Source organism: Papaver somniferum, chromosome 7, assembly GCF_003573695.1.
Source record: "Papaver somniferum cultivar HN1 chromosome 7, ASM357369v1, whole genome shotgun sequence".
NCBI lineage: Eukaryota > Viridiplantae > Streptophyta > Magnoliopsida > Ranunculales > Papaveraceae > Papaver > Papaver somniferum.
Window position 1 is genome coordinate 26531827 of NC_039364.1, and position 20390 is coordinate 26552216.

A 20390-nucleotide genomic window follows, 5' to 3' on the forward strand; every position below is an offset into this window, starting at 1 on the left:
TTAATAGCTTATTTTAAATGTTTAGTTTTTTAAGTAAAGCCGTGTTTCAGTTCCGGTAATGTAGTTTCCTTTTCAGTAACATTAATTTATATATTTTTAATCACAATAATTTGAATTATATTTTGTTATACCAACTCTTTAGTAACGGCTAATTTTCAACGGCCACTTTCAATGCATATTGTAAATTGACAAAAAGTTCCTCAACACAAACAATCCAAAATAATTGGCATTAGTATCATCTGTGTCTCATATTTTTTTTGGTCTTAATAGATAACATGATAATGGTCAGGTATACCGTAGAAGAAGATGTTGCACTCACCACAGCTTTTGTTAATGCTGCTACTCTGCCTACTGAAGATGTTCAAGAACTCACCGTCTATGAAAATGGACGCTGGTGTTTGACGGCTTTGTACAAGCGTTTGGAAATGTTAATAACCGAACCAGACGACAACTTCAACAACGGATTTGTCAAATTCAAATACAGGTCCGCAAGTATGTTAGAATACAAAGAAAGATTCATGGTTACGCCCCACAACACATGACAACTACGATTACTGTAGGTGATAATAAATAGTTATGAAATTTCGAATGTTGTTTCCACATAGACACTAACCTATTGTATTATGCTTGTTTTACGTAGGAGGAAATAGGAAAATTTGTGTACCGACTAGATCATCGTACAAAATTTACATGTTATGAGTGCTACTTAATCATTAAGGCTAAGATGCCTAACTTGGAATATTACAATCCGGAAATGATTGTCGGCGCTCCTCCAGAAGACGGACCTGACGAATAGTATATGCAGTTGTTGTTTAAGATTTTGTGGGTTTACACATATCTGTGTAAACCCTCACGAGAGTACAACTCGTCCACTAGGGTCACCTAGGGGTTTAAAGGCTTGTTGCACGTGCTAAGTGCAATCAGAGTTACTATGACAGGTAACCTAGGTTTTTATTCAATAACTGTAATGTACTTTTATAACGGCTAATTTCAAACGACTATATCCCAACGTCTAGTTTATAACGGCTACTCTGTAATGGTTGCTTCATATCGGTTTATTTTTACACATATTATAAATTGTGTTATCTATCTCCAAACAACAAACACCTATTTTCATACACTTTGCAAAACTTCTCAAATATTTCGATACCTCTCATAAGTCTTTGTATGATCAAAACCATGGGATCATTTAATTTAATTGAAGATTTAGCAATCATCAAAGCATGGTACATAGAAACTTGAGTAGTAGATCAGTCCCCTGTAATGGCAGAGCCCGAAACTTTTTGGGCGAAGATATATAACCAATATAGTCAAGATTATGAGAATCGAAAAAGAAGAAGTATTCAACAAATTCATGATAGGTACCAGATTATCCAAAAATCCGTTTACGATTTTATAGCTATTCAACAACGGATCTTCAATGCAAGCCATCTTAGCCTGTCCCCTCAAAAATTTGTAAGTATTTTAGAGTTGCTTTCGTACAAAACTAATTGATTGATTTTAAATTGAAACAATAAGTATATTGCGTTGTGTTATTGTAGAACGAAGTCGTTAAAGCGCGTTATTTTGAGGAAAATGGTGAAGCATTCACATTTGATGAGAGCTATAATTTCATGGTATCCAAAATTCCAGAGTATCAATCGCCGGACAATTCATCTTCTTCATCCAGTGAAGATTGAAAGTATAATAAATGTTAGTGTAGATTTTGTGGGTAAATCTCTGTGTAAACCCTCACGAGACTATAACTCGTCCAATAGGATCACCTAGGGTTTAAAGGCTTGTTGCACGTGCTAAGTGCAATCGTGATTACTACGACAAGTGATTTGGTTTTTTATTCAATGGTTCTGAACATGTTGTCTATTTTGTGGAATTTTAGTTTTTATTTATGTTAAACTTTAATTAAATAAAAGATAGAACATCAAATCATATATAGATTGCAAGAAGACAAAACATTCAAATATAGATAAAAGATTACATTAATTTAAGATAAAACATTCAAATATAATCATTCTTCAGATTGTCGTTCCGAAGACTTGATTAACATCTGCTGCAGAAACACACACACAAAGATAGAAAATTACATTAATTTAAGATAAAATATTCAAATATAATCATTCTTCAGGGTTGTTGTTCCGAAGACTTGATTAACATCTGATGCAGAAACACACACACAAAGACAGAAAATTACATTAATTTAAGATAAAACATTCAAATATAATCATTCTTCAGGATTGTTGTTTCGAAGACTTGATCAACATATGATGCAAGAACATCTCGGTGATAAACCTACATTTCGTCGAGATTATAGGCCTCAAAGCTTGCTTTCAGTAGCTGATAACATCCAACATGCGGAAAATCGTCGCCTGTCTGGTTAAGATAGTCTAAACGAGCAGCACTTTTCTGAAATTTTTAAAAATAAACTGAGCTTAAAATAGTTAAGATTTTAGGAAATAAAAGAAATTTGTTAATAATTTCTTACCCTTTGTTCATATGACATTCCAGAATTACGTATGTTAACTTCGGCCTGAATCGTGACAAAAGTGATGATATCCTTGTTGATCTTGCTCCATCTTGCTCTAAGACCTCCTTGGATTCTCGCATTTGGATTTCCGGTTATGTTATCAAAAAAATCAATACACTCTTCCAGAATTGGTTGGTAGTGTTATGAGTTGCATTCAGAATATTTTGTTTTGCTTCAATCCATGCTTGCGTAAGAGAAACATCTTCTTCTTTGCTGAATCTCATTTTTATAAAACACAAGTATGGTAGAATGTTGGGATAGCTTCACTTTGGAAAGTGATTTGTTATATATAGAGATATGATCAGAGGATATAGAAGTCAAAATAAATAAAAACCATTATACAGTAAATATTACCAGTACAAATAAAACAAAAAAAGTAGCCGTTATACAGTGAAAATGAGCAGTGCATAGAGATATAAAGATATCTGTTAAAAAGTTAAAAACTAGTCGTTTACATTTAAAACCATGGATCATTTTCAGGACCCTGATGTTGGTACATGGTTGTACTTTGATTGAGTGGCTCCGACGAATTATAAGGATGGTAGTCTTCTTGACTGTTTGGAACAAAAGAACCCGTCGACAGACCCGAATCACGAGACTGGCCCGGTGTAGAAGACTCACCTGTATGTGGTGGTAGATACTCTCTCACACATCTCTGATGGTATTATGGACCGTATTTGATTTTGTATTGCAGTTCCTTTGTGAGGTCGAAATAGAATTGTTGTTGAGCCATGAGTTGTTGTTGCGAATCCTGACATGCCTGACACCACATCTCCTCTATACAGTAAACACCGACATGAGTTTATATTTTTTCCACAAATAGAATATATAAGAAATAATGAACATATGATACTCACAGCTGTACCCTGATTGACACTATAATTGGGTTGTGTATACTCCCCCAAATACTCCATTCCAATAGGCATATCAATCGCTTTACAATCAGGGCCGCATACTCGAGCTGTCAGATTTTTTGTTGGATATGGGAAGAGATGACGATTGACGGGCACCAACTCTTCTGTGTATGTGCTTTTTCGTTGCGGTGCTGGTTTGCGTACATAAGCATCGTTATCCTGCGTACCATACAAATCCATGTTTCCTTCATGTAAAATTACACCTGAGTACTTACCAACTGACCTCTCCTTCCACCACAGTTTATACTCATGATCGGGTACTTAAACATAATGCAAGGAATTAAGTTGATTGTTGGTGTACAAATAGGCATTGTTGATGTCTATTGTTGAATCAGGAGGATTTCACGGTATTACTGTCATACCAAGAACTTGTTGGAGAAAGGCGTTGTGACCAAATGGATCGTAAAAAGACCCTCCGTGTTACGGATGTAATACCCTGTATTTTTACTTATCGTTTCGGGGCGGGCTTTATCCGACATATGTGATTACTTTGTTATTTGAGTTGTTGAATTGAGTCACTTCATTGCCTTAGTCTAGGTTATGACATTTAAATTTGAATATTTAGAATTCCTAACTTAGTGAAAGGTTTTGGTGGAAATGTAATCACCTGATATTAATTTTGAAATAAATATAAAGTTAGAGAAAAATGAAAAGACAATTAAACAAAATAAAAAAAAATAGAATTATGTGTATTAATATTAGTATTAATGAGAGGTTACAAACATAGTAAATATAATTATTAATATTAGTATTAATAGGGGTTTTGTGATAAAATTGGAAGAAAAGATTTTGGAAATGATTTTGGAGAATGGAAAACTAAAAGTTAGGGAGAATGAGAAGGAGATGGAGTTAGAGTTCTTAGAGAAAAAGGAAAAAGAAAAAAAAACAAGAGTTAATAAACAACAAAAGGTAGAATGCTAGATCCCCTTTCTCTTTATGTTTTTGTTACACTTGATTTTGAATTTATATAATTAGATCTCAGTAATTTATTTATTTAAATATATGAAGTTAACTGATGATCGGCCTTTTAATATTGATAGATAACATGCTTAGGTATCTATAGTTAAAGTTTGAGGATATTTCACCACAGATTCACCGTTGAATGTTTGTTTGAACTTGGATGTTGATTTCTGAAATTTCTGTACATTTTCGCTTTGTCTGTTCTTGGCTGTGTTTCGGCAATCTTGATGATATCAAAATGATTTGAGGTCTTAATAAAAGTTGTATATTTATCTCTTATCTTTAATTGTGCGTTGAGTTTGCTAAATTTTGAATTATTATGAATTTACTGTGAATAGTTTGGTAAAATGATGTAATCTTCCCAGATTTTAGAATGATCGTATAAAATCAATAACTTTCATTTAAACCGTTGGGTTTCTGTAAATTTTTTTATATGACATAGATACATATGTTAGAAATTCTCACCTAAAATTTGAAGACGATCAGATTGAAGAATCATTATGAAACCTGCAATATAAAATTATACAGTTATTATGTTTGCTTAAATGCTTCAAAGAAATATATGATGTTTGTCATGTTTCGCTAGTATTGTGGTTTAAACATGAATCGATATGTTAGTTTTGATGGCGGGGCACGAACCGAGGATACTCGTGCAACTTGTCGGAATGACACCGATAAGCGTATTGGCAGGGCACGAACTGAGGAAACTCGTGCAACTTGTCGGAATGACCCTGATAAGAGGATATGCGGGGCACGAACCGAGGAAACTCGTGCATAAAGATAAATGAATGAGTTTTTTTAATGGATATACAAGTAAATCCTTGAAGTTGTGTTAAATTCTCATGTTGTATGTGCTCTTTGATTGATTGATATTTTTTTCACATGTTTTGAGAATCGGAATGCATTCTATTCAGCTGTCATCTCACCCCAATTGACATTTCTTGCAGATTTCATGGAAGTTGGAAGTGGAAACTAAGAAGTTAGTTATCTTATTGTCGATTGCATTGTTTTCCTGCATCGCTTGAAATGTATTTTGAATAAATATGTTTGTTGAAATGTTGTTAAAGATGATTAGAGAATTCACATGTTTCAATTCACGTTAGGAAAGTTAAATTACGTTTGTTGTAATAAATAAATTAGAAGAGTTATATGCATAAGTCTCTTTCCGACCCGTAACGCTTTGAGTTCGGATATCCATACGGGTTTGACCCTGGTCCGGAACTCGGGGTGTTACAACAGACATTTGTTTAGCCTCTACCACCTCGGGGTTAGTCTTCCATTCACTATCCTCCCATGGCGACCATACTACAGAATCGAATGGGAAGTTATCAATCTGGTAACACACAGTAGTCACTGAATGGGTACTTGTATCACTTTGTGTGCCTCTTTTCAAGTCTCTTTGGTCTCCATCATATAACCTACCCGCTGGCCACGGATCCATATTTTCATCTTCGCCTTTGTATAGGGAAATAGACATCGGAAATATGCCCAAAACCAAGGCTGCAAAAATATTAGTTATTATTAACAACTAATTGAATTATACGGTCACCAACAAAAAACAAGTAAGGAAAGTAAGATTACAAGTGGTATGAATTCTTACCATCAATGGATACGAAAAGAACTGCAATCCAGGCTTGTTGCACGTTACTCCAGTATTCAAGCCCCATAGCATACTACCGTACAAAGCCGAACCCCAATCATAATGCCTCAACACATTTAAATCTCTCATTATACTAAGCCATTTAATCTCAACAACATTGTTCTTGTTTGGGAAAAGGATATTCCCAAAACACCAAATCAAAAACCATCTTGCAATATTCTCATGTTCAAGAACATCGTTTTCTACGCCGAGTCTATGGTCAAGAAACAATTTAATCAAACTCTTCTTGATCCCCCTGCATCTATCCACAACTTCAACTCTCTTGTCGACTAAGTTTTCTTGGCTAACTTCTTCTATTCCAAGAATCACCATATCACCTCATTTCCTTCTTCTTGTTGTAGCGGAAGCGTTAATATATGGGAGCAAACAATCTATGGTTTGGGGAGCAATCTCATGCAGTTGGTTCATACTAATTTCTTCCAATGATATGCGATTTCCTCGGCCAATTGGAATTCCGGTAATTTGAGTGAAGTCTAATGGGGTAAACCCTATTTCAAAACTAGGGAAGTGAAATGTATTGGTGGTATGCTACCACCTTTCAAATATACCAGTAGTTAGGCAGTTGTCTTGTAGTTTCGGATAATGTATCTTGAAAATTGAACTAAACCCACAGTCTTCTACAAGTTGTCTAGCATGTGGAAATCTAGAAACTACGGTATACATTTCATGAAGTTGGCTTACACTACTTTGATGTTTCAGAGCTTTCTGCCTCTCATCTGTCGAGATTGGGATTTTCAGTTTATGATCACTATGTTCTTTAGAAGAAACCGGAATTGTATCATTCATTATTCGTTGAAAATCATCGGAGTACATCTACAACACACATGTGCACAAAATCATCACAAAACAATCCATTTTATGCAAAAATTCTACAATGCATATATATTGTACAAAATAATCTATCAAACTAGAACAAAATAATCAATCAATCCTAAATTATCCATCCAAATACAATCTCTCATCCAACAATCTGCCCTAGACATAATACCTATTCATTTAATCATCCATCAATCAAAAATTATCAGTAACAATACCATATATATATCAAGAATCATCCATAAACAACCACCACTTTGATTCAATCAACAATATACCATAAATTCAACCAACAATGTGTCAAACGATCAAATAACATACAAGGACACATTATAATGAACCTAACATCTCCAATTTAATCATAATCAAACTGAAATTAAATTTAAACCCTAAAATTTGAAGCACTCACCTTGGACGATTTTGTTGATGAAACACGAAATTGAAAAAGGAAAATGCTTCACCGTATACTAAGGAACAAACCCATTGAATCTTAGCTCCCGAATCGCACCAAAGGGTCTTCAAATCGAAAGAGGTTGTGGAGAGGAGAAAAATAGAGAAGAAGAAGAAGGAAAAAGAAGAAGTGGGAAGCCCGAGCTCGCTTATGCAGACTTAAGTAGCCGTATCGGTCAAGTCAACGAGTTGGCTGATACGGCTACTCAGTAGCCGTTTGACACTGTTCATACTAATACTCAGTTGCTGTTTCATGTAGGGAAGGGATAGGAGGGCACCATAGTGAGATTGGCTTCCTTGTGCTATCCCTTCCCTACATATGAGGGATAGGGAAGGGATAGAGTGCACCATAGTGCTAGCTCTAAGTGGGCGTTCCTTTTCTTCTTATAGACCTTCCATGCAAGTGTAAAACAGTAAACATAAAAGTCTTTTTGGAGCTTGATTATGGCTTTTGTACAAAATGGTTCTGGAAACAAAACTTGGATGCATCAACTACAACAAAGCCAGGAAACGAAACTTAGATGCCAATGAGCTTTGAGAACCAACTCATTAATTTGTTCTATTACTGCCATTACTGCTTAGAATTTTCTTTGCATTCATAATAAAGTTTACAGTTACATTTTTTTTTAGATAAACCATTTTTTTAACATATTAATGCCTAGCTTTCCCACCATCGCCATGAGTACCACTGTCACCGCCACAAAAATGACGTGCCATTACGACGCATAATTATTATAGACTAACTAAAAAAAATGCATCCACAAAAATGCCGTGTCATTTTTAGTACTATGTTTGTGACAATGAGTAATGAAGTCAGAAGGGTTTGCTGATCGTGTCAAAAAAAAAGTCAGAAGGGTTAAAAAAAATTGTCAGGTCGAAAGGGTTAAAAAAAAATTATCAGGTCAAAAGGGTTTGATCGAGTCAATGACCGAATTCCCTAAGGACGACCGACCTCTAATATTTGAGTTATTTTGTAAAAGGGTCGTATCTTTTTGGCTATATTTGGGTCTGAGTCGTAGAACTTACAATTGATGTATTTGGATCGTGGACTAACTGAAGACTGTTAGAAAACAGTTAGCTGACTTTTCCAATGTTCACAAAACCCCTGACCATTAGTTGACTGTGCTGACTGTTTAAGTATTGACGAGGGGATTCTGTTTTACCCCTAAAATCATCACCAGACTTTCCCATGAAACCATTCATCTTATTTCAAATTTTTGGCTTCATTAAAATCAACAGATGTTGTTTCAAACAGACAAACATCATATCTAAGAACTAAAACCAAACACCTTATGTGCATCTGTGCAACCTTATCAATCAACAAAAAATTGGGCATCTCCTTATCAAAATTAGATCAACCTGAACCAAATCTGCTCAAATTAAAAGTGAAAATCAATTGCCTAACAAAATTATATTAACCCTTATCCAAAGTGTCACAAATTCAATCATAACAATTGCAAGCAAACAAGAAAATTCTTACCAATTTTATGGTCTTTTAAATTTCTTAAGAAGTCAACCTCTCTCTCAATTTTCTCCACGAGCTTTTGCAGTTCCAATCTCTTCTTCCCCTTGTTAAAGTGATTCCAAATTCAAATATTTTAGCAGTCTATCTAAAAGCCTCTTTAAATTAGTTGGGTTTGGAGCAACTTGGTTCTCGGATTGATTCAAAATGGAAACAACCAAAGTTACAACATCAATTCTTCAACCTCAGATTTACCATCTCCAAAAAGCCCATCGGGAAGAACCCAAATCATGTCACAATCTTCTTCTGAAATAAATTTCTGTTGAAACTCATCAGTGAGGTTATGAGCGGATTTGTTTAGATTTAACCCTAGCCAACTGTATTATACACCGATAAAAAGAGACCAAATTCAAATATATCGGGTCCATTTTCTAAATGGGTTGGTCGGCTAAACTCGGTTATGTTAATAACTAAGATTAAGATATTACGTCCTTTTAACTAATTGATAAGCGTATTTTAGTAAAAAAAATACACAGTCACAGTTAGTCAACGACCCAAATACATCAACCGCATCTTCTACGACCCCGACCCTAACGTTGCCATAAAGATGCTGACCATTTTACAAAATATCTCCTAATATTTTCATCACTTTATAGGGTTCCCAATTCTTTTTTACTGCTACTTTTCTTTGCTGGAAAAATAGCAAATCACTTCACTAAAAATTTTCTTTTCCTGAAATATTAACCCAACCATGTCGAATCAGAAACACTAGCTCCAGCTTCAAATTCTAGGGTTTTCCCTTTTCGCATTTTGAAATCCAATCAAATGAGGAGGTACGAATTTGTCATTCGATGTCTTAATAGTTCGAATTGCTCATTAGATCTGATCTCATCTCATCTGAGTATTTGCTTTTGTTTTTCAGGGCTGGAGATGTGTTTGGGAGGAGAGGAAATCGACAGCTTAAACAACTCTGGGGACTTCGTGGTATATTAGAACGATTATCTGTTGCACTCATTGTTCTTTTGATCTGTTGCATCTCTCTTTTCACTACTTTCAAGAGTACTACCAATCGCCCTGGGATTCACTCCGGTGTAAGTTCTCTCACACTCTTTAACTCATTTTTGTTTCAATTCGCGTTCATAGACAGGAATCAAGTTAGCCCCTAGATATATTGCAGAAAAGATTTTTTGATATTATAAACTCAGAATTGAGATTCTTATATTTGATCAGATTTGGAAGAAATTATCATCATTATCAAATTGTTGTTGTATTCTGTGTTGGGCACTATCTTAAGGATTGGAAATATAGGGAATGATGATGAGGATATGAAAGGGAACCTATTTTCTTTTTCTAATGACTCTTACACTAGATTAGAAAAGCTCACTGGAAAATGTTATGACTACTTAGATAGTAGTATAGAACTTACACAGAGTATGTTTAGTATTGTAAATGGACATGCCACATTTCATTTTTTGGAGAAAGTATAATGTCTCATTAAGAACAGAAATTCAGTGAAGACTATGGGCTACCAAATTAATATAACGATGAAGCTGAATACCATGACCTGGGTGTTCACCTTGTTAACCAGTAAACCTGTCTGCTTATTGAAATAAAACAATTCATGAACCATACTGTGATCTAGCTAATTGCTTTTCATCTGTTTTTCCGTTTATTGTTCTAAACGAGTTTTGAGCTTGACAAATGTGACCATAATCAGAAACCGGTTAGCGTGGATGAACTATGGGAAACTGCTGCATCTGGAGGTTGGAGACCATCATCTGCTCCGCGATCTGACTGGCCTCGTATGTTTCGTAGTTCCTTTTAACCTGTTTTTTCGTATCATAGGAAACTGTTAATATGTATTTTTTTTTTAAGTTATTAACAGGAATATAACATGTTTATAGAGCCTCAATCTGTTTGTTCTCTTGTGGCAGCCCCTCCGGTTGAGACTAGTGGTTATTTGCGCGTCCGTTGCAATGGTGGTTTGAATCAACAAAGAACTGCGGTTTGTGTTTGCTTCTTGTTTACTACTTACAATTTTTTTTCTTTTTGTCACTTTAATGTGAAAGATCATATTCCCATTTTATGAATGCTTTTTTACTGTGGCAGCACATATTTGACGTCTTGGTGATATAACCTTCTAAATTAATAGTTTTTTTTTTATGCTGATATCTATATTAGACAATGACTCAACTCGTCCTGCCATGTCCTGCCATTAGATGGTCAAGGTATATGTACCCAACCATTTACTTAACTCATGAGTTGCGACTTACATGGACAGCGCATGACATGTCCAACCATGGTTCACTTCTTAAGCCATTGGTGGTCAATCATTGCTATTTCAAATGCGGCCTCTGCTTCTGTATAATTATGGGACAGATTTGTAAGCAAACACATTGGTCAAAAATGTAAACATGACATATGAACAGTCATACATGAATCACATGATATGCATGTGCCAACTAGATAGTATACTGCAACTTATATGCTGTAAATGCATGAGTGAGTGTTCTAGCATATTGGCAAATTTATAATGATTCATAGCCTAGAATCTAAAAATTTGGTAATTATTTATTTATTCATATTATGTTTGAAAAACCGTTTTCTCTATGCTGTTATGTCTGTATCAGATAATTAATTTATCGTTTTTCTTTTCCTTTTTTTGTTTTGACATTCTAGATATGCAATGCAGTTCTTGCTGCACGGATCATGAATGCAACACTAGTATTGCCAGAGTTAGATGCAAATGCTTACTGGAATGATAATAGGTACCAGATTCCTAACATGCACTACATTTGTGAGATTAATGTAGTTCGATCTATTTATTCTCTAATCTGATAGACACTATTAGCATGTTTGATTCATGCATGATAGCCTATTAGTGCAGTTCTTTTCATTCCAAGAATTATTGTTGGAGTGTTCTATGAGTGTGTTTATAGGTAGAACTGGTCTTGAGTTTGTTCAAATGGTAACTAAGAAAATAGCTGGTGTAGCACATCCCAAAGGAAAGCACCGTTTTTCTTTTCTTTTCACATATATTGTTCAAAACAGTGTAAAGTGCGGGCCATTCCTTTTCATGTACGAGGTTAGACTATATGGCAACTGTTATGATGGCAATTCATGTGTCTAAAGACAATGTGTTTCAGGACCAAAAAAGAGTATTCTCTTTCTTTTCAACCATTTCAATGTTATTATTGAAGAAAATTGTAATGACACCTATTTTGCATCCAGTGGTTTCCAGGGAATCTATGATGTTGAGCATTTCATCAAATCACTAAGATATGACGTGCGTATTGTGGAAACCCTTCCTGAAATTAGCAAGCATGGAAAATCCAAGAAGTTGAAAGCACATCAGGTGAGAGAGAGATAACATTCACTGTGACTTTAAATGCTTTAAATTTGTATTTAGTCCTGTCCTTTAGGTTCTCAAATTCTTGCCTGTTTCTGAATTCTCTCTTTTAGATTCGCCCCCCTAGAGATGCTCCTGTTAATTGGTATAAAACAGTTGCTTTAGAAGCCATGAAGGAACACGGTGCCATTTACCTCACCCCCTTTTCACATCGTTTGGAAGAAGAGATTGACAATGCTGAGTATCAGAGGCTGAGGTGCAGAGTGAATTATCACGCCCTTCGGTTTAAGCCTCAAATTATGAAGCTCAGTCAGGCGATAGTCAGCAAACTCCGCTCACAGGGCCACTTCATGTCAATACATCTTCGGTTTGAGATGGATATGCTTTCATTTGCTGGGTGAGTTTTTATCTTCTTATAGTGTTAATATTCATATTCATGGAGTGGTTTGGCTTTGTACGTTAGAACATTATGTATCTAGTTGTGGGTTATAAACATATATTCCATCTGGGTTTTTATAATTTAATATTATACATTGATTCTCTTCACCTGTGAGAAAGTGTGAATGATTATGATGGTAACTGTATAATACTCTCTCATTCATTTTTATCTGGGACCTCTATGTTTTCAGGACAGTGGAAAGAAGTTATCATCACACTAGACTTCTCCTTTACACTCCATATGATTTTTAGATAATATACAATAATGCTTTCTTCCTTGACAAATAGGTTATTCCTCTTTGTATCAATGAGGTGATTAGCTTGAATTGCGCTTATCACCTGGTTTTGCAAAATTAGTCCAATCTTGTGCAATTGATTGTACCACTATACCACCATGTCAATTGAGATATGGAGTCAGTGTGCATTTCTGTTCAACATCCTTAAAATATGATCTCATTACCAGCATTTGGGTTCTGTTGGAGATGTCGTTTTTTTTTTTTTTTTGGTAACTAGATTTGATTGATGCTAACAACAATTCGTCTTTCTAACCATCTCATAGTTGTGCAACACTACAGGTGCTTTGATATCTTTACACCTGCAGAACAGAAAATATTAAAGAAATACAGAGAAGAAAATTTTGCACCGAAAGAACTCGTTTACAATGAAAGAAGGGCTATTGGGAAATGTCCATTAACTCCAGAAGAGGCAAGTCTTTCTATCAACTTGAAATTTTAGTATTGCGCATATTTCAGCTTCAGTAGGTTAGAAGTGTGGATGTAGAAAACATACAAGCCTGAATTCCTCTCCTACCGAGTGCTAATACGATTTTCTTTTCTTCTTTTTGCCACCGTAATTATGGCATGCAGTCTTGAGCCTCCAGTAGTTATTTTAGGTTATCCATTGTGGTTCTGTTGATTTATGTTCTTACACATATCTATGTATCAACAAATATTTCCCAGTCCACTGATATATTCGCTTGCCTTAAGTTCTATGGGAGTCTCCCATAGGTTGCCACAAGATGTATGAAGACTTCTTCTTTTGGATATATGCAGTAACATTATTGTTCTAGGATGTAGTTTGTTGCTAATTAACTATTGTGTGACAAAACTTGGTAAAAATTTTTAACCATATGCCATCAGAGAAAGCCTAGTTTAAATTATTGCACACTTTATTTTTCGATAATGCAATCATCATATACTGTCTTGTCAATGTTGTCTACCTCTCTTATTGAGATTGGCCGAAACTTCGAAGTTTGTTTGGTTATCTTTGGTAACTGCATTCTAAAGGCACTTTTCTCTGCAGGTAGGTCTGATCTTACGTGCAATGGGATTTGAAAACTCTACCCGCATTTACCTTGCTGCTGGCGAGCTTTTTGGTGGTGATAGATTCATGAAGCCATTTAGAGCGCTATTTCCTCGCCTTGCAAACCACAATACCATGGGACTCTCAGCAGATGAACTAGCAGAGGGTACTCGTGGGATGTTAGGCTCCGCAGTGGATTACATGGTTTGTCTTCTATCAGACATTTTCTTGCCCACTTATGACGGTCCAAGCAACTTCGCCAACAATGTCATGGGGCATCGATTATACTACGGATTTAGGACTATCATCCAGCCTGACAGAAAGGCTCTTGCCCCTATTTTTATCAAGAGGGAGAAAGGTCAGACAGCTGATTTTGAAGAATCGGTTAGACGTGTGATGTACAACAGAGAATTTGGAGGACCCCACAAAAGGATCCCTCCAGAATCATTCTATGTAAACTCGTGGCCTGAGTGTTTCTGCCAAATGAATCCGAAAAATACAGAGGATAAATGCCCACCAGAAAATGTAGTTGAGAATCTAAACAGCCGGCTTCAGAGTGAAGAAGGTATGAGGTCATCAAATATGACAGATGGTTGAGGATGCAGATTATGATGTGAAATTAGTTGTGTCTGGTATGGTTGGCGGTTAATTTTCTGGGAAGGACAAGGCTTCTGCATCGACCACTTTCTGCAGCCCTTTGTACTTTTTTAAGTTTAACACAGTGGTTAGATTAGGGCTTTGGAATATAATGAGCAACCAAGTTTGGCTGTAATGTAAAAAAAATTGTGGATCTGTAACCTACATTCTTTCTATTAATCAAGCAGAAAATTTAGAAGAAGAAAAAAGAACTATTCCACATTATATAGCTTGTGTACTTGAGAGGTTGTAACGATATTTGTTCTTATTTTTTCGCGAACCATTCTTTTTTCTTTTCCTTTTTGCTACTAGGAAAACAGAAAAACAGACTAGGAAATGTCACCATGGGAACATGCATGGAGGAGAGTCTAACCACCAGCAAGCTGCATTGTCATGACAAATGATCTACCCTCAGCACCAATAAAAGCATCAGTGCAACACCCCTCAAAAGCTAGCCTCCTGGTGGTCTCTTGCAACAGCTGCACAAGCAGAGTGGCCCAAACAAAAGCCCCGTCAGTAATTTTTATCTCATCCTCCTCTGGAGAGCACCACCTACTGACAGAGCTGGTGCAAACATTGTTGTTCAGCTTGGTTTCTTGTTCTAGGAGTATTTTTTCGGAAAAATAAATAAAATGAAAATGAGGGGTATTCTCGGTAGTAAAACCCTTAAACCTCAGCAGCTGAACACAAAAAGACGAACCCTGAACTCAATTCATCTCCTTCTCTTGTCTATCTGTCTCTGAATCTCCACTGCATCAAGTTCTCATCTCCTCTTTTGCTAATCCTAATCCAATATATTGAGAGAAAAAACAACAATCTTTGATTTCGATGAAAGCTTTGAGAGTTCTCAGAGCCCTCTCGTCACAGAAACCCAATATTTATTCAACTTCTTCTTCCTTTTCTCTCTTCCGATTCTACTCGGCGCAATCTCAATCAGAAAATGATTCAATCGAAGATTACGAACTACCTCCTTCCTTTGACAGCAGTGATTATTCATTACCAACTGGTGTTGTTGATGCTCCTTCAACCCAAGAACCAATATGGGATAAATCTCATCGAAGTAAAGCTGATAAAGTAATCTTTGGTAAAGACACGATTCAGCAGAAATCAATTTTGAAAACCGATGAGAGTAGTAGAAGAGCTAAAATCCTTGCGAGAGCTCTGCTTGAAGCGGGTATGGAAAAATCTGATGTTGAAGAGGAAGAAGATATGATTGTTAAAGAGGAAGATCAGAAATCTCTTTCTGTTGGGATTATTGGTGCTCCTAATGCTGGAAAATCTGCTTTGACTAATTTCATGGTTAGTAATTTCTTGTTTCATTCTTATTATTACCCGAAATGAGGATTTTCAATTCCTATTTCTTGTGACTATTTAATGAGTGGATTTAGGGTTTTGTGTGTATGATCATGTGAATTGGGAAGCTGGTTTAGTAAACTATCTGATGTGGTGATTGATAATTTTAAAACTTGGAAAGAAAGGTTATTGTGCAATCATAAGCATGTATAAAGGAGATTACTTGCTTGAGAATCCAGAATTATGTACTAGAATTTGTATGGGTGGGGGCGAGGAGGATAATTTATGTTCTATTGTATCCAGTAGATGGACTTGACTGTAAAATTGCTTTGGTCTCTGTGAAGAATTCATCCACAGAACACGTTCACTGATTATATTGTTTTTACTAGAATATGTATCAGTACATTGGAGATATAATACTAACTTGAGCATAAACAAAGGTGTTAAAGCTATAAAGTGAAAAGATATAATACTAACTTGTAAATGTGGTAAGCAACAGTCACCAAGAAACACTATCTACACTGCATACTGATCCTTAGATATCCTTTTCTCCAGTAGTATTTGAAGAGATCATTATCAAAAGATGATCACTTCTGATTCGTAGTTTAACTATCGGAATAATACTCGCAATAGGTTTCTACTTGCCATTTTCCTCTTCATAATATATGATTTTTCTACGCAGGTTGGATCAAAAGTCGCTGCTGTTTCGCGTAAGACAAATACAACTACGCACGAAGTTTTAGGAGTGATGACCAAAGGAAACACTCAAATGGTTAGTCCATTATCTTCATTTGTCTCTTCGTGTAATTTTCAAACACCAGATATAAACGTAACTGTCTTTCTAAAATATCATCTTTGCATCCCAATCTATAAGTGTCAGCTAAAGCTCTCCATTATTAATCTCTACTTTTGGGTCTATAATCATGTATTCAGCTAGATTTAAGGACACACATTTAGAAAATGTTTGAGAAGGTACGCTATTAAGTTTAGATAAGTTGTAGGCATTGGCAATGTAGATAATTGAGGACACTTAGTGACAGAAACATCGGCATCAGATCTATCATGCTTTCAGTCACAGAATTTCAGGCAGCTTCTCCTAGACTTCTTTCTTTAGAAAAGAATCATATATTGAGTTGTGTTGTGATAGCAAATGTTCATTTTCGCTATTCAGCTCAGACTCAAGTTAAAACTAGTCTACATGAGAACCATTGCTCGAAAGACAATGAAGATTGCATCAGTAGAAATGAAGGTATTAAAGGCTGGATCAGGAAATTGAATCAGAATCCTCATGTTGTGGCACCCAATATCTCAATTGATTAGGCAAAAAAAGGATAAAAATCTGAAATCAAGTTGCAAATTTAAGAGTATCTTTTGGAGGGAAATCAGAAATGACATTTTCTTTACATTATTAGTTGTGCGGGTATGTACAATCTGTCTTGTCCTTAAAAAAAGATTTGGTTCTATTTGAGTATTCTTCACAGTTCAAAGTAAGAAAATTTAATGTGTACACTCTTCTAGGTTCTTTCCCCTGCTATTAATCTTGATAAATGCTCAACTGCTAATGAGGCAACATAGAAGTGAGCTCGGTGGTATCTCTTCTTTTTATGTTGCGAAACTGCAATCTACTTTGAGAGTTTATTAATTGCTTGTTGTACACAGTGCTTTTTTGACACACCGGGGTTGATGTTAAGAAGTAGCGGTCATCCTTGTAAAACAGATGTAGGAGTTCGGGTTGAAAGCGCCTGGAGCTCAGTTAATCTTTATGATGTGCTTATGGTTGTTTTTGACGTCTACAGACATCTTTCCAAGTAAGATATGAATGCATTTTAGTTTTCTATCTGATGACTGGGTATTATACTCTGAATCATGGACTAATTCTTAAATTCATATCTAGGCCTGACAAGAGGGTGATAAGATTGATCAACCACGTAGGAGCTCAGGTACACCCAAAACAGAAGCGGGTATTGTGCATGAATAAGGTTGATTTAGTCGAGAATAAAAAAGATTTGTTGAAGGTTGCCAAGGAATTTGGAGATCTTCCTGGTTATGAGAGGTTTGGCTTACTATTATGTTTGATAATGAATTTTATGTGGTGTGCTGATCTTCTACTTACGATTTATTCTCTAATTTCTCTTTTAATCCTCGTACATATAGATATTTTATGATTTCTGGGCTCAAAGGTTCGGGGGTTAAAGATCTTTCTAAATATTTGATGGAGCAGGCATGTACCCACTTCCTGATCTCATTAGTACAAATTAATATACTGTTAGTAGATCTAACACTATTGGATTTGGTACTCATTTAATCATATAAAAGCATCAGGTTACATCATAGAGTCGTAAAAAATGGCATCGTAGTGAAAGGTCAACAAAAAAAAATGGATTTGGTACTCATGCAATCAATTGGATATATTACTCCAAGACCTTCATTTTCTTAGAAAACTCTTCAGTATTTATCATTAAACATCATTGTTAAAATCACATCGAGTGGATGTTTTTGTAATCTTCATGTCTAAACCTTTCAGTGCTTATCATGATTAGGCAGTTAAAAGACCGTGGGAAGAAGATCCGACTGCTATGACTGAAGATATTATGAAAAATATATCATTAGAAGTTGTGCGTGAAAAGTTGCTAGACCATATTCACCAGGTATTGATTATGTTCTTTCCATGTATTCTAAAGGTATAGTTACGCCTTGGGCAAGAGCTCCTCGTAACATTTTCTTTTTTTCCTCTCAGGAAATTCCTTATACTCTAGAACATCGCTTGATCGACTGGAAGGATTTGAAAGATGGTTCTCTTAGGATTGAGCAGCATTTGATTGTTTCTAAACCAAGTCAGCGCAGAATACTTATCGGAAAGAAAGGCTCTAAAATAGGGTAATCTAACTTACGACATATCCCTAATTCTTCGCCCAGATTTATTCGTGTGTCCTTGCTCTGGAATTATTTTAAGCTATTTGAGACAACAAAAGTACGAAAATTTTAAAAGGAACGAAATTGTGGCAATTTCATTAGTAATTAAACTTAAGTATGTTATATAGTATATATTTGAGTGGGGGGGTCTGTTTTTTTTTCTTTCTTTTTTACCTAATCCTAACATAATAACCCCTTCAATTGTTTACTTAAGTTTCTTCGACATCTAAAGTAGGCCAAAAATGCAGTATTCTTCCTTGAGATCTTTTCCCATCTCAGCCTCTTTAACTCCAAAGAACATAGGCAATGCGGGTGAACACTACTAGGGTATATATATAGTTCTGCTTGAATGGATGTGGTTAATGTCGTCCAATCTAGTTATTCTATTCAGAGCTTTGTTGATTGGACACCGTGTGAAAGTACCAAATGGTAGTCTTACTGCTTGACTGAATTGTTCTTGGATTGTTCCTTATACCTTTTCTCTTTAATTATGCTTGCTACAGTTGGTATTGGTTAATATAGGGGTGATGCAAGTATTAGAAATTTATTTGTTTTGTAGTTTCGTCATTTGGTTTCGGTTATGAGTTGTTGTTATAAATTGGATAATAATTGAGTGAAAACGGGCTGTGAGTTTTTTCATGTTATAGAAGTTCTGAATATTCAGGCTTTTGGTGTTTTGATTTATGAAGTCTCAATATCAACAGTCAGAATCTGACAATTTCCTCCCTTCAAAGTATGGCATGTCTTGCATTTACATTGTATAGATACTCACCTGATACCAAACATGGCCAAATTTGAGAAAATGATATATTGTATACCTATACTGCTTGGGATTGATTTTTTGGGCAACTGACGAAGAGTTGTTGTGTGTACTTGTGGGTTTATCCAAACAGGAGAATAGGGATGGAAGCAAATGAAGAACTGAGATCCATATTCAAGAAGGATGTGCATCTCATTATCCAAGTCAGAGTCGCTTGACGTAGTGTTGGATATATTGACGGGTCTGTCAAATGCGTCATCTAGGCTTATCCTCCTCCTTGTACATACAGATAGTCCTGATAACAGTTACAGTTCGACTCACAACCAAGTAAGGAATTATAATCTTCTTTTCAGCCATGCTCAAGTTTGGCCCGGAAAAGTTGAATGACAGCTGCTGGTTGATCATTTCCTAATGCGGGTCAAGTTCGAAGCCGCAAGTATTAAGATCAAGCCTTATGTGGAAATTAAATGATGGCTGTCCGTTGATTGTTTTCCGCTGCGGGTTAAGTTTGAAGCTCAATACCTGTACCTGTTTTGTTCTAACGAGTCCTGAAGACAGTCTTATCTTACAGCTGGCATGAAAGTGTTGCAGGTGTATTTAATTTTGCCTCTTTGAACTGTTTTGTCATACAGAACGTCAAGAACATTATCTATTTTTGTTTCCAAAGGATTAAAGTTTAACGGAAGAATGTGGCTGCAAATTGGTTCCGTCTCTTATCATCCATAGCATTTCGTTCAACCTCAGCTTTTTTTCTAACAAGTTGGAAACGGCAGTCAGTAGATAGTTGTTTGGGGAAGTAATTGTTATTGTATCGTAATCAAAATGCAACACAACAGTCAGAATCTAACAATTTCATCCCATGAAACTACGGCATTTCTCTCATTAGAATTGCAAAACTTCAGTCAGAATCCAACAA

At 35.7% G+C, this 20390-nt stretch overlaps 2 protein-coding genes across 2 annotated transcripts; both read left to right on the forward strand.

Moving 5' to 3' along the window:
* The first annotated feature begins 9453 nt into the window (after window positions 1–9453).
* On the forward strand, window positions 9454–14733 carry LOC113296765 (O-fucosyltransferase 1-like). The gene is made up of 9 exons (XM_026545092.1): window positions 9454–9616; window positions 9706–9874; window positions 10501–10585; window positions 10718–10788; window positions 11463–11551; window positions 12015–12138; window positions 12246–12529; window positions 13146–13275; window positions 13873–14733. Exons 1-9 carry the CDS (start codon window positions 9609–9611, stop codon window positions 14467–14469), a joined length of 1557 nt encoding a protein of 518 aa, XP_026400877.1. The 5' UTR covers window positions 9454–9608; the 3' UTR covers window positions 14470–14733.
* Window positions 14734–15205: 472 nt separating this feature from the next.
* LOC113296767 (GTP-binding protein ERG-like) lies at window positions 15206–20140 on the forward strand. The gene is made up of 8 exons (XM_026545094.1): window positions 15206–15807; window positions 16484–16573; window positions 17461–17609; window positions 17696–17854; window positions 17956–18022; window positions 18342–18449; window positions 18539–18678; window positions 19608–20140. Exons 1-8 carry the CDS (start codon window positions 15337–15339, stop codon window positions 19690–19692), a joined length of 1269 nt encoding a protein of 422 aa, XP_026400879.1. The 5' UTR covers window positions 15206–15336; the 3' UTR covers window positions 19693–20140.
* Window positions 20141–20390: the final 250 nt, after the last annotated feature.